The sequence below is a fragment of the Ailuropoda melanoleuca genome, chromosome 12 (genome assembly GCF_002007445.2).
Source record: "Ailuropoda melanoleuca isolate Jingjing chromosome 12, ASM200744v2, whole genome shotgun sequence".
NCBI lineage: Eukaryota > Metazoa > Chordata > Mammalia > Carnivora > Ursidae > Ailuropoda > Ailuropoda melanoleuca.
In genome coordinates this window covers 32,969,542-32,984,439 of record NC_048229.1, presented here as the reverse complement: position 1 = coordinate 32,984,439, position 14,898 = coordinate 32,969,542, and the positions used below count along the sequence as shown (strand labels likewise).

Sequence of the window (14,898 nt, the reverse complement as noted above, 5' to 3'; positions counted from 1 at the left end):
TGCCGGCCACTCGCCTCTCAGGCCTTGCCCCGAAAGACCAGCCCACTTGACTTGGGCAGGAGTGACAGTGGTGGCCCAACCACCTTTGAGGACTGAGGCCGATTCCTGAGGGTAGAGGAAGACCGAGCGACTAAGAGGAGTGAAGGGAACAGAGAGAGGGTCTTCAAGAGAGCGAGACTGAATGGACAAAAAGGGGGGACTGAGAGGCAGAGAGCTGGAGAGACTGAGGAAGAAAGAGGCCGACCCAGGGGCAGAGAGAGGGGGACCCAGGGGAGGGACAGGGGCAGTGAGCTTGGCAGGCCAGATTTAGGATTCCAGGTAGTAACTTGGATGACCTGGCTTCTCTGACTAGTTGTCCTGGCTTCGCTCTTGCCCCTCAGATGTCTTTGTTCTCTTCCTTCTAGGGTTGGCAGATAAAATCCAGAATGCCCTGTTACACTTGGATTTTAGAGAAGTGACAGCTAATATTTAGCGTAAGTATGGCCCCAATAGTGCATGGGATATATTTACACTTAAGAAAATTCTTTTTTTTTTAAATCTGAAATTCAAATCTCATTGGCCATACTGAATTTTTATTTGCTACACCTGGCCACCCAATCCCCATCTCTGTCTTGTTTCTGCCTCTTTTTGTCTCCTCTTTGTGCTTGTTTTTCCCACTGTCCCAGTCCACCTCTCCCTTCTCTGTTCTCTCCAGATAACCTTGGTCTGATGTGTGATGGCCTCTCAGAGCCACTCCTGAGTTCCCCACACCCCCACCTAGGCCCCCTCCTCCCTCCATCCTCCCATCCCAGCCCCATCTCTAGGGCCATCTCCCTCCTCCAGGCAACTCCTCCTTCTTCTTTCTTCATCTCTCTTCTCGTCAAGGCCCCCCACCCCTGAAACCCACCCCTGGCCCCACCAGAAGAGAAAGTTTGGAGGCTTTGAGGGAGTTAGGAATCCCCCATTACTCACCTGCATCCCGGCCTCATCTTTCCTTTCCACCTCCTGGGTCAGAGAGGTCAGAGAGTTTCCCAAAGTCACACAGCAGAATAGAGACCAAACTCCACCCTTTCCCCCAAATCCCTTCTTAGTTCCCAGCTTCCTGGTGGAAAACTCCTCTAACTTTGTCAGAAAATGGCCTGGCTTGGCAATATTTCTGAACTGCAGGCAAAACTTGAGGGCCCGCAGGCCAGGGCCAGAGATGCCTGTGGTGCAAGGAATGGTAGAATCTGAGCACCTACTACGTGCTGAGAGTTGGGGATATGGCTTTCGGGCTGGCAACATGGGAACAGTGACTTGTCGTGGCTGTTGCCATGTCCCTAGACCTGAGAACATAGGAGGTGCTCAATAAATGTCTTTTGAACAATGAATGAACGAATGAATGAGTGAATGAACGAAAAAACACACCCCAAGCAGTTGAGAACCCTTCTCCATGTCTGCTACTCTCTTCATTCCCATCACTGTCTCTTTCTCACTTTGTCTCTGGTCTGTTTCCTTCCTCCCCTCCCCTCTCTCTCGGTTTCTGTCCCTCCCCAGAGTCATTTTATTGTTAATTTTCAGTCAGGGGGTCTCTACAGTGACCACCACGTGCTGAGCATCTCTTCTGCGTCAGGCACTGATGGGGTGAGGCGCTTGTGGAATCCTTCTGGAATATTCCGGAAGGTAAGTACCGCTTTGTAGGGTCTTTTTCATATGTGGACACTGAGACCCAGAGAGAGGAAACGAGGTGCCCTGGTCACACCAGAACTAACACGTCTGGCCTCACCCTAAACCTGTCTCTCCAACTCACACGTCATTCTGCCTCCTGCCTGGCACAGCGTCACCTGCCCAGCCATCCCTGACATCTCCAAGATGTAAGGGTATTAGTATTAAACACTGACCACAGGGGTTGCAAACTTAAATGTGTCCGGAGGCTGGGCATATAACACAAGAGTATCGCAGGGTCGGGGGCGCTGAGGCTGCCTGCCTGGGCTGATGAGAAGTGCCTGGCCCCCTCCAGCCAGTTAGGACCACTCAGAGATGCCACATCTGATTTCTCAAGAGGGTCTTGCAACCCACATTTCCAGAAGTCTCCCGAGGTTTAAATGCTGGCACCAAATTCACACAAAACGCTGTTTAGGTCAAACGAGATTATGTGTGCCCCAGATAGGCCTGCCGGCCGATGGTTTGCAACCTCTGAATTATTTTTAGTCCCATGTGCCAAAGGAGAATTTCCAGATTCCAGTAGAATATATGCTCCATGATGGCAGAGATTTTGGGGTCTGTTTTGTTAACGGCTTTATCTCCAGCACCCAGAAAGGTGCCTTACACACTGTACGTGCTCACCAGTTTTTCTTAAGTGGATGGTGTATTGAATCCTAGCATCGACCATAGAAATAACATTAAAAACATCTCCTTTTTTATACACAGGGAGATGGAGGCTCTGTGGGGCAAAATCCCAGGGATCCAGAGCAGCACTCTGGATCTCACCTGACTCCAAAACCATAACCCTAGGCTATCCTGACTCGACTTGGGGTTGTGCGTTTGCAATGCTATGGGTGTGGATGTGGGTCCAGGGACGCGTTTGTGGGACTGTGGTGCCGAGTATATGTGGTGGCGATGGTGGCATCGACCCTCCTGATTGGCCACTGACGCCCCCGAAGCTGAACCCGGACACTTGCTTCCCTCGGACACACTTGCCCTGGGCGCTCACCCAGGCCAGAGAGAATAATCCACCCCTCCCCTCCTTCCTCCTCCTGGGCCCATCCTCAGGGGTCCCCCCACCCCCTCCCCAACATCCCCAAGAGCCCAGAGGGAAAGGGGGGAAAGAATTTAGGATGAGGGTGGAGGTGCGGAGAGGAGGGAGAGGGAAGGGGATGGGTTAAGAAGGAGTGTGTGATGTCAAGCAAAAAAGACAACATTAGACACAGATGCTGAGATGGCGTTTATCGCGGCAAAAAAAGGTGAAGTCGCCGAGGGAGGGGGGGGTGGGGTGGGGGTGGGCGGCGTCTCTGGTCGCAGAGGATGGAAGGAATCAGTTAGAGGGGGTTGAATGGAGGCACGGGAGGCATGGCCACATGGCGGATGGTCTGGGCCCAAGAAATGGAATGTAGGGGTGGGACAGCAGTCAGCGGGCCAGCTCTGGGCTTGGGCCGTTAATCTAAGGACTGGGGACACCCAAGGGACCTTATGGGTCCTCCAAGCTTCCCATTTCCAAGAGAGAGAACAAGCCTGGGGAGAGGCAAGCTTAAGGTCCCAATAAGGATTTAGCAGTCAGTTGTCCAAAGATAGTCACCCCCTCACCCCCACTCTCCTACCCTGTCTGTCCCAAACAGAGAAAGGGGGAAGAGAGATTCTAACTCCACCATGATCTCATTGAGGCTCCTCAGGGAACCCGGAGGGTGAACCCATTTCGTAGATGGGGACAACTGAGCCATTCCTTGTCAGACTACTCCTTTCCATGCCTCTCTCCCACCTCCCTCCAAGGGGATCTGCGCACCGCGTCCCTCTAGGAGTAATACTGATGTCTTGAAATCCTTAGCACTGGGGGCAGGGGAGAGGACACACCTTGGGATTCTCCCAAATGTAACCGGGATGTGGGCCATGCCTCCAGTGGCCTGAGATGCCAACACAAAGAAAAAAAAATGACTCCCCACGTCCCCTGGCTCAAACCCAGTACAAAAGTGACTATTTACAATGAAGGGGTGGGGAGTGGGGGGGGGCACAGAAAGGAGTGGGGCCAGAGCGAGCCCTCCACTGCCAGGAGGCCACGGCCCTGGCCCCGCCTTTGAAAGGGACAAAGCCAAACAGCTGAGATATTTATAAAGGTCACTCTCCCCAGGGCGGGGAGGACCCTAGAGGTGAGGGGTGGGGTAGGGCATGGGATGGGGTGCGGGTGGGGAGGCATGGGCAGTGGGAGGAGATGGAGGAAAGGTAGCTACTGCCCCTCGCCTCTCCCCTCCCCCTCGCCGGACACACAGTTTTCCGTGGGATGAACACAGAAAGGGTTAATCAAAAAGAGTTCGATGAGCGAGTCTGACGGTCGAGTGGGGCGGGCTGGAGCAATGAGGCCGCAGGTCCCGGTGGCCGGTGGTGATGGAGTCACTTAGAAGATGAGAGGTTGGTGGTTTTGGGGGGGGCGGGTAGGGAGGAGGAAAGGTGTGGGGGAGGGGGATTAGGCGGTCCCCCCAAATATCTCTGGGAGACAAGAGTGTCCTGGACTGGCTGAGAAGGGGTTAAAAACTAGCAGCCCCCCCAACCCCTCCAGGCGTTCCCCATCTCCCTCCCTGCCACCCAGCAATCCCCAACGCGACTGGCAGAGGGCACTGAGACGGACCTTACACACACCTGCAGCGGCGCCACGGAGACAAGCCCCTCCACCACGGCGTCCAGACAGCTGACTGCAGTGGGGAGGGATCGGATAGCAGGGCTGGGTGTCGCGACTCCACGAGAGCCGTAAACTTGTGTCCCCGGCCCTCAGGGCCCCAACTTGGGCATCGCGATCCCGTTCTCCCCGTCGTGACATCCGGTTCAGGCTTTCGCGACAGCCGGCCTCGGAGTTCCAAGTCGGCGGGGCAGGTGCGTGGCAAACAGCGCGAAGGCCTGCCTGGCTGTCGCGAGAGGTGTGCACCCAGTCAGCAGCCTGGACGCCCAAATTGCCACCCTCGTCGCCACTCTTAGTCCTTACTTCTTCCACCGCTCAGCGCATCACGACCTCACATCCTCGTCTTGCAACAGCAATAATCAATGCAGGGGGATCCTCTCACTTTCCAAACAGTAGGCCACCAATCAGAAACAAAATAAGGAGGGCGTGGGATGGAGGAAAAGGCAAGAGAAACAGAAAGGGGATATCAAGGACTTGGGGGTTAAGAAGGGGGAGAAGAAATACCACTCAGAGAAAAGTGGTACCATATTCTTCCAAGTATAGGTCCCCAACCGTCTATAAGTCGACTCTTACCAAACTCCGCTTGGGGTACCCATAATAATCTCCACCTACAAGTCCAGGGCAGGCATTAGGGCAGATAAAGATGGCACGATCTTCACCTTCTGATCCCCTAATAATTATTGCAGTGAAGACTCCTTGCCCATGGAGAGATGGTTGGGACAGGGCAGAAGGTGGCTGGGGCAGGTTGGCTCAGAGCCCCCAAGACGGGGGATGAAGGAGGTGAATTTGGCACATTGAATCCCTTCTTCTCATAAGTGCTTTGAGGTCCTTCTCTGGAATCCAGGTGGCACCGTCCCTGGGGCCAGGAGAAGAGGGGTCGAACTTGTTTCCCCCCTCCCCAATTTCTACAGATTTGCCCGAAGGAGGCAAGTGGGGTTCTCCCCGGCTGGTGGAAATGGGGGATCCAAAGGTTAGGGATTAGCTGAAGGGGAGTTTTTTTCTGTCTTTTTTTTTTTTCTTACAAAGATTCTAAGAAAAACTCAGGGTGGGAGGGGTGAGGAAGGGGGACCCATTTTAGCTAAGTGTCCACAGACTTTTTCAATGCCTCTTAGGGGCCTCCCCAGAGAGAGGTGGTCCCATTTCCTCCCCTCTATCTGAGGTTCCCTCCCCCGCAGAGCGGCTCAGTTCCAAGGAAGTTTGGCACTTTTTTTAATCAATGGGAAGGTGGGGGAGGAGAGAGAGTTAAGGGGGGTGAGAAGAGGGGAAAAGACAGACAAAGATAGAGACAGGACAGGTAACAATGGGAGCCACAAGAGAGAAAGTAGAAAGCCATAGGGAGCCCGAGAAAGAAAAAGAGAAAGAGAGAGAGAGGGAGACTCTGGAGGAAGATGTTGGGAGCTGGAGGGCAAATGGGAAAGAACGGGGAGACAATTCAATGCAGCAAACACTTATTAAGCACCTACTGGGTGCTGAAGAGCAGGGTGCAAGGAGGCCACTCAGAGTCTCTGAGATCTGACTGGCTAACAGGGAAGAGGAGGAAAAGAGGCGGTGGGTTTTTCAATGATCCCCATCCCTGACCCCACATCTGTGTCCCCTCTGGACATACTGCAGCACAAAAGATTGAGGTCAGAATGCAGAAGAGACTTTCACGGGATGGGGAAGATGGTAGAGTGGGTTTCCTAGGGTAAAAACGGGGAAAGGTATGTGGCTCTCCACTCACCAGCCTGGTGAGTGAACTAGCTCACTGAGCTAGCAAACTACCTTTCAGATAGCCCTGGCTGGTGGGGTAGGGGGTCCCCGAAAATTTGAATAGGGAGGGGGTTGTCACACAGATACCCCAAGGGAACACTTTTCGGGAGGCCCAGCCTCCAGAGACGTGTCTGTGTGAGAGGAGTACTGGGTCCCGCTGATGGGGACCCAGACTCCCATGAAAGGGGCTATAGAAAGCATCTGACAAACCAGGGCAGCTGAGGATGCAAATGATATGCAAATGAGTGCTTTCAAATCCCACCTCCCCACTCCCAGACCGTGTTTTACCTCTCCCTGGCTCCTTCCCCTCCTCATGGGGGCCTGGGGGGCTGTAGGGGGGAAATTCCAGCTAGACACTACAATGCCCACTGTGGGTGGAGATACTGTGAAATACCATAGGGTCTTCTGAGAGGCAGAGGGGAGCAGTGGCCCACAGGGCCACCTCCACCTCTAACTCCAAGAGGCGCCCCCCCCCCCCCCCGCAGAAGATATGTACAAAGTTACATCAAGAATTGTTTTGGCACTCGAATCTCCATCTGGGTTCAGTCTGGAGATTAGGGGTGGGGGCAGCAGCGATGGGAGATGGGGGATGGGGAAATGGGGCCTGCCCCCCACCCTGGAGATGAAAAGGGCATGGAAAAAGTCACCCTAGTGCCCAAGCTACAGCCTCCCATCAGGTGGAAGGGCCGGGGTGGGAAATTCAGTGCAAGGTACCTTGAAGGCTATTGCTTTCTAGGGATTTTCACATTTTAATTTAGGGGTGGCTCTCTAGCGAGGGGCAGGGGTCTCCCAGGCTTTGGGGGTGGGAATTGTCTCTGGCTTTTCTTCTCTCCCTTTGTGGGAGAGAGACAAGGAGGCCTAATTCCCCCAAAGCCATGGAGTAGAGAAGGGTCTGGAAGACCTAGGAGGGGGACAAATGGGGGAGAGGGTAGGCATGGGGTGCCCCTCCCCCAGAGATGCTGATGATGGAACCAGGGCACCTGGAGGCCCTGCTTTGGGTTGGAGGAAGTGGAGGTGGTCTCCAAGGGGGAGGGGAGATGGATGAGGGTAGAGGTGGGTCTCAGCTATCCTAAGTCCATAGGGTTGTCAGGCCCTGAAATCTCAGCCTACCAACAAAGCCTTAGAGCTGACCACAGTCGCAGTGCTCAGGGAGCCACTCCCAAACCAACTCTCAGGGCTGCCTGGCTTGGCAGACTCCATCAGAACATTCTAGCTCCTCAGAGTCCATGGCGAGAGCACCAAAGCATTCTGATCCCTCCAATACTACCAAAGTACTCCAGCTTGCTGAAAACCACAAGCCAATCTAATCTATTAGACCACACGAAGCATTCGGGCTCAAGGGACTCTACCGTGGCTCACTGAACTCGACACTGGGTCATGATGGCCTGACAGAGCCACCACACGTTTGGCTCACCAGACTCAATGGAACAAAGCCACGCAGACACAAGCATGCACACAAAAGGCGGGGGTGGGAATGGGGTCTTTAACAGTTTTCACTAGCTCCACCTCCCACCCATCCCTGCCAGGTGAGTTCACAGACTTGGTGTATTTGGATAGAGATGACCCTGACAATACTGGGTCTTTTTCCTTCGAGCCCTCCAGATATGATCCAAGTCCCACCCCTTATTCTCCTTCTAGGCAGACCCCCAGGCCAGGACCCACCAAAGAGGGGTGCAGGTGGAGAAGGAGTGTCAGTGACTGGCCATGGCCCAATTCAGGAAGTGCATGCTCCATCCCAATGACGTCACAGGAAATAACCCGGAGATACCACAGGAAGTACATGCCCCCACGATGTCGCTGAAGTAACTTTCGAGGAAGGCCCATTGAGACATCATAGGAAGTACCTATCTGTCCTGTCATCACAGGAAGTGACCTCTGGGGAGCTACTTCCCGTGACATCATAAGGAGTGTCAGCGGCACCCCAGAAAGTACTTAACTCAGTGACATCCTGACAGGGAACTTCACTCCCATTACTCTAGGTAAAACCATAGAAGATGCCACGGGAAGTTGTCGAAGCCTCTCACAAGAGTCTTGCGCATAGGACTGGACCAATCCCAGAGCTGGCCTCATTCCCAGCAGCACTGCACCCCCTCCCCCTATACGACCTGACAACTAAACAGTGAACAGTCCCACCTAGGAGGGGCAACTCCAAGGAGGGGTAGAGTCGCTGAGAAAATCTGGGAACTCTGGGGTCCCTGCTCCAAATACCCCATTTCAACGCAGACCCCTCTGCTACCTCTACTCCCATCCCTTCTCTCAGATCTGGAACTGAAAGCAGGAGAGGTGGGGTGTTGTTTGGGGGAGGCCCCTCATTCTAGGTGGCCCAGAGGCTCCCTCCCCTCCTCCCATATGGAAACAAAAACTTACAAAGGGGGAAAAATCCTTACCAAAAAAAAAAAAGAAAGTAAATAAGAAAAGAAAAAGGAAAAAAAAAAAGGAAAAAAAGAAAAGAAAAAAGGAAAAAGAAAAAAAAAAGGAGGGAAAGAAAGAGAAAATAACGCTTTGTTTTCTATTAAAATCAACAAAATGCAATATATACAAATATCACACAGACCCGGGCCCTGGGAGGAGGGTCCGGTCCAGTCAAGCGTAGGGAGGAAGGAAGAAGGGGTCAGTTCAGAGCTGGGGAGGGAGCTTCTGGGCCCCATCCCCAGCCATCGCTCAATCCTGCCTATGACTACCAGAAGGGGGGGGGGTGCAGTCAGGCCTACCCCAGCCCCATCCCACGAGGAGCAGGACTACACCCGAGCTGAGGTCAGGAGTTGGGGTGGGGGGGAAGGGAGGAGAAGGAAGAGGAGGAGAAGGGGCCGGGAGAAGGGTGGGAGCACACACCACAGGCCTCATCCCACTTTCTGGGGGTTTGAGGCCCTCACTCCCTGCTCGTAGGTGACCCGCTGGCTGATGAGGTATTGAGCGGCTTGCGTGGCCGCAGGGCTGCCCGTGATGGTGACCCGCCGGTTCCGCGTGCCAGGCAGGAACTCCCCCTTCTTGGAGATCTGGATGCGCGCGCCTGTCAGCTCCTGGTACTCCACCAACGTCTTGCCCCCTTTGCCCAGAATGGCCCCCACCAGGTTCTCAGGCACCGCAATCTCCACCAGCTCCTTGGCACTCTCAGCTGCCAACTTCTCTGCCGTCAGGAAGCCCCCGGCGGCCCCGGCTGCAGCTGCGGCGGCCAAAAAAAAAAAAAAAAAAAAANTGAGGCAGCGGCAGCGGCGGGCAGCACATCGGCCGGGCTGGCGTACGGTGAGCCGGTGGGGTTGGAGTTGGCCACGGGGCCAGCCACGTTGGCGTAGCTGATGTTGAGGCAGCTGCTGCTCTGGGGGTCTTCCTGTACCTTCTGCACGATGGCGCTCACGGCCTTGTGCACCTGCTCGGGTTCGCCGCTGACTGTCACCACACGCTCCTGAAGGTTGATGCCCTCTGGCTTCTGCGACAGCTGCACCCAGGCGCCCGACTGTTCCATCACGGCTTTCACTGTGGCGCCCCCCTTGCCGATGATGAGGCCCGCGGTGCTGTTGGGGACGATCAGCTTGGCCTGCGTATGGGGTGAGAGGGAGGTTCTTTAGGGTGGTGGGGGGGGGGACCGAACAGCAGCATTAGGCTAGGGCTTGCCGTCTTAACTCGCCCCCGCTCTCACGTGTCCCAAATCAAGCCCGCTGTGCCCCTTGATAGATGCGGGTATGGTCGGACTGCTTGTTAAAATAGTGAAATTCTTCCACATTGGTTGGCTAAAAAAAAAAAAAAAGAGCTAGTACTCCACGTCCTCTCAGTAGGCTCTCAGCCACCTTGTCCCTTACGCCTGGGGCCCCCGGGGGCCTCCCTTTCATCCAGCACCTTAAAGGCTTAATGGCTGACCCAGTAGGTGCCCTCCAGGACAGCGGGTGCTCCCAGCTTACATTGGTGCTCACGCCTTCTAGATCATTAAAGACTCTGACTCCCAGCCCCAGAAAAGGGGACATTAAGTCTCACTTGACAAAGGAGCCACTTGAGACCTGGGAGATGAAGGGGCTTGCCCCAAAGTTACCCAGAGCAGCCGAGGAGCTGCAATTCAGCCTCTTGGATTCCTGCTCCATCGTGTTTCCCCTCCTGAGGCAAGGTCACTGCACTTAACCTCTTTTTGTATGCCCCCCCCCCCGCCATTCAGATGTTGAAGTCCTAAGCCCCCCCAGTACCTCATGATATGACTGTATTTTGAGAGAGGGTCTTTAAAGAGGCAATGAAGTTTAAGTGAGGTTATTGGGGTGGGCCCTAATCCAATATGACTGGTGTCCTTATAGGAAGAAGAGATTAGGACACAGGCACACACAGAGGAAAGCCGGTGTGAGAATGCAGAGGACGACCATCTCCAAACCCAGGAGAGAGGCCTCGGAAGAAACCATCCCTGCCCCAGATCTCAGACTTCTAGCCTACGGAACTGTGAGAAAATGGATTTCTGTTGCTTAGGCCACCTGGTCTGCGGTACGCTGTTAGGGCCCCCAAGCAATCGAACGCACTTGTCCTATCTGTAAAATGAAGATAGAAAACCTTACATCTCAGGAGGCAGGGAGGCAATTGGGCACTTAAATACAGAGGACCCCTTCTCGGGTCCAGAAAGGCCCATCCTTTGCAGCTGCAAATCCTATCCATCTTAATTCTGGGGGTGGCGGAGGGGGAGATTTCAAAACCAAAAGTCTCTCCTTTCACATACCCAAGGATACTTCTACACGTAAGTTCCTCTTGCTCAATCCTTCCCACGTCCTCTCAGACCAGTGGATTCCACCCCCTGAAGCCCCTGACTTTCCTCTTCGCCCCCTGAGCCAGACCCCAGAGGTGTTTGGGAAATCTGTGGGAGCGCTTTTGGTTGTCATGACGACTTGGGGGTGCAGATGCCAGCATGCAGTGGGCAGGTCCTTGGATGTTTACACCCCACAACCTGAGACTCAGTTCTTTACAACCGTCTGGGTCCTGCCGTATGGCTTTTGAGTGACTCCCCGGACATTCATGTTGGTGAAAAGCCTGTTTATAAACCTCAGAGCCCAGACCTGAACCCCGCGATCCATAAGATCTGCTGAAATTTCCAGGAATGTGACTAACTGGCCAATGAAGGGAGGATTGTATTTTGTTTTGTTCTGAACTTTACCCAGAGTGGTTCATCACTTAAAAAAAACCATGACAACAGTAGTAATGCCACGTGTCTTATTTACATCTCCGATATGACACCCTGGATCCCGTGTTTGTCTCTGTCTCTCTCAGCCTATGTTAGGTGTGAGTGGCTGAGTCGTTCCTTAGTTCTACTGTAGCGATCTGTAACATTAACCTATGAAAATGCATCTCATTTTATACCACATCACTCCTTTATCTAAAAGAGTTTTCCGGGAGAAAGAAAATGTACATACGTACAGTGGAATATTCCTTGGCAATCAATTTAAATGAACAAAGTACTGATCCGGGTTACAACATGGGTGAAGCTAGAAAACACGCTGTGTGAATGAAGCCAGACACAAAAGACCATGTATTGTAGGATTCCATTTATACGGATGTTCAGAACAGGGAAATCTATAGAGACAGAAAGTAGATTAGTGGTGGCTTAGGGCTGGGGGGTGGTGCTGAGCTGTGGGGATTGAGGAGTGATAGCTAAGGGGATCAAGATTTCTTTCTGAGGAAATGAAATATTCTAAAATTGACTGTGGGCCTGGATGCACAATTCTGAATATAATAAAAGCTTGGAACTGCATGCTTTCAATGGGTGCGTTGTATGTGTGTGAATTAGCATCTCGATAAAACTGTTAAAAATCTCACAGATTTAGATAGGTAATATATCTACATGATATGCATTTTCCATGTACTGAAATTAGTATGTGTGTGTGCGTGTGTGTAATTTCAGAGGTAAGCGGGCTGGGAAAATATTTGTGGGGGAAAGAGGACACGGGGTTTGACAAGGCTGAGAACCACTGCTCTAGTTGCTCTGTTCGTTGTTGATCTGCCTTCAACTTTTCCCTCCCTCCCTCTTGCTGACTCCATGGCAGGCATACTAGACTCCCTGCTGTTCCTCCAAGTCCCAAGCTTGGTCCGGAATCAGGGCCTTTGCACCTGCTATGCCCTCACTTAGAATGCTCCTTCCCAGAAAAGGAGGCTCACCTCTTTCATCGTTCAGGTCTTTGCACAAGTGCACCTCCTCAGAGAGGCCTTATTTGCTTATTTTATGTCCCTAGCACAGACACCTCCAGACTTGTATCTGACTGCTAACTTCACATCTCTAGAATGATGTCGAGTGGACACCTCAAACTTAAAATCTAAAGTGGAACTCTTCATCTGCTCAAATGTGTTTCTACCAGGGTCTTCCTCATTCCAGTACATGGAAAATGCACCCTTTCACTCCTCAGGCTCAACACTAGGAGTCCTCTCTTTCCCTCCTACTCAACATCCGATCAGCAATTCTGTTGCCTCTACCTTCAAAATGTATAGTAGACAGGGTGCCTGGCTGGCTCAGTCAGTGGAGTGTGTGACTCTTGATCTCGGGGTTGTAAGTTCGAGCCCCATGTTGGGTGTAGAGATTACTTTAAAAAAATAAAATCTTAAGAAATATATATATAGTAGACTATTCTAGATTAAAAGAGACTAATGAGGTATAACAACCCCATGCAATGCATGAATATTGACTGAATCTTGGATAGAAAAATACTTTATAGACATAGAAGATATTTTGGGACAATGTGAGTATGAACTCTTTATTGACTAATGGCATGGAATTGGTGTTAATTTTTGTAGGTGTGATAACAGTAACGTAACAATATAGGACACGTCCTTAGTCTTGGGAGAGGCATGCTGAAGAACTTGGGGATGAAGAGTCATGGGGTTTATACTTATTTTCAAATGGATCGGCAAAAACAAAAAACCACCCAAAAAAAACAAGCAAATAAAGCCAGCCAGTGCTTGTGCATGTTAGTATGTGTGTGTGTTTGTGTGTGTGTGTAAAGAGATAAAGCAAATGTTAATGACTAGTGAATCTAAGTGTAGTGTGTAGGGAGTTCACTGTATTATTCTTCAACTTTTCAAAATAAAAAGTTTGGAGAAAAAAATGCCCCAGGACTCTTTCCCCCCCTTTTTATGCTTTATTTTTCATCATAGCACTTTTCACTCTCTGACATTTACTTATTCACTGGCTTGTTTTTTGGTTTCCCTGTGAAAGAATGTAAGATCCACAAGGGTAGAGATTTCTGTCTGTACTGTTTACTGCGGGGTTCTTGATGCCTAGGGGAATGCCTGGTATGCATTCAGCAAACAGCGTGTGAATGAATGGATGGATGAAAGAAGGAACGGTGATGTGCCCACAGGACCAAGCAGGAATGGGACTGGATGGAGGTGCCCAGGTTATCTCACCTGGTGGTGGTGGTGGTGGTGTGTGTGTGGAGGTGGGGAAGTAGAGTGCTGTGCATTTGCCTACACAAACGCAGCCTGATCTGAGTTTTCTAGATTAATTGGACATTCTGATTTGTAAAATGGGAGGCACCTTAGTTTTTATCTATTGGCTACCTCTTCAAAAGGTCTATGAACTACTGGAACTACTGTGTAGTAGCCAGACCACTAGTTTGCAGTCTGTCCATACGAATCCCTGAAAAGTTGCCTTGGACTCTGGAGACACTTGCTCACTTGCTCAGGTTTGAAATCCTGGCTCCACCACTAATGCTGGGCAAGGGACCCAACCTCTTTGAGACTCAGTTTTTTGGTCTATAAAATGGGGATATCAGGGCACCTGGGTGGCTCAGTCGTTAAGCGTCTGCCTTCGGCTCAGGGCGTGATCCCACTGTCCTGGGATCGAGCCCCGCATCGGGCTCCCTGCTCCGCTGGGAGCCTGCTTCTTCCTTTCCCACTCCCCCTGCTTGTGTTCCCTCTCTTGCTGGCTCTCTCTCTGTCAAATAAATAAATAACATCTTTTAAAAAAATAAAAATAAAATGGGGATATCCATCTCTCCTCCACAGAATTATTGTGAAGCCGAACTGAGATCATTCATGAAATGATGAGTTTGATTCAGGGGCTAGTGCCCCTTAGTTATGTTTCTGCTTGGCCCTTATGGGCATATCATCATCCATTCATTCAAACAAGCAACATTTGCTGACCACCTATGATGTGCTAAACATAGGGTGCCATGGGAGGGTGCAGGTCATATGTGCTCCTAGTAGATACTCAAGAAATGGTTGTCGTCATTGTCACCCACATGGGTAGACCTGGATTTAAATCTCACATCTGTGGTACAGGTGCTTTGCAAAATAGTTTGACGGTTCTTCAGTTAGACGTATCATCTGACCCAATTCCATCCCTAGGTATATAGTCCAAAGAACTGAAAACCATACCCACACATGTGTTCATAGCAGCATTCTTCATAATAGCTCAAAAGAAAGAGCCCAGATGACTATCAACTGATGGCCAAAGTGTGGTATATCCGTAATATTATTTGGCCATAAAAAGGAATGAAGTTTTGATATATGTTACGATACGGATTAATCTTGAAAACAGTTTGCTAAGGGAAAGAAGCCAGACACAAAAGGCCATGTATTATGTCATTCAATTTATATAAAACATCCAGAATAGGCAAATCCATAAACACCAAAAGTAGGTTAGTGGTTGGGACAGGGAGGGGGAGCCGGGAGAATGGACAGTGACTGCCAAAGCGTAATACGGGGCTTCTTTTTGGAGTGGCGAAAACATTTTGGAATTACATTAGGTGATCAATGCGTGACTTTGTGAATATACTAAACACCACTAAATGGTATACTTTAAAATGGTGAACTGTACAGCACGTGAATTATATCTCAATTTATATATGCAA

At 51.2% G+C, this 14,898-nt stretch overlaps 1 protein-coding gene across 1 annotated transcript in view; it reads right to left on the bottom strand.

The window, feature by feature from the left end:
- Positions 1-2,917: 2,917 nt before the first annotated feature.
- The window catches only part of LOC100477006 (RNA-binding protein Nova-1), a 29,368-nt gene continuing 17,387 nt past the window's right edge, over positions 2,918-14,898 (bottom strand). Inside the window, exons 4-5 of the mRNA XM_034638996.1 lie at positions 9,294-9,626; positions 2,918-9,258 (exon numbers count right to left, since the gene is read on the bottom strand). Of these exons, the coding sequence (XP_034494887.1) occupies positions 8,932-9,258; positions 9,294-9,626 (660 nt within the window). The 3' untranslated portion in view covers positions 2,918-8,931. The remainder of the gene's footprint in view (positions 9,259-9,293; positions 9,627-14,898) is intronic.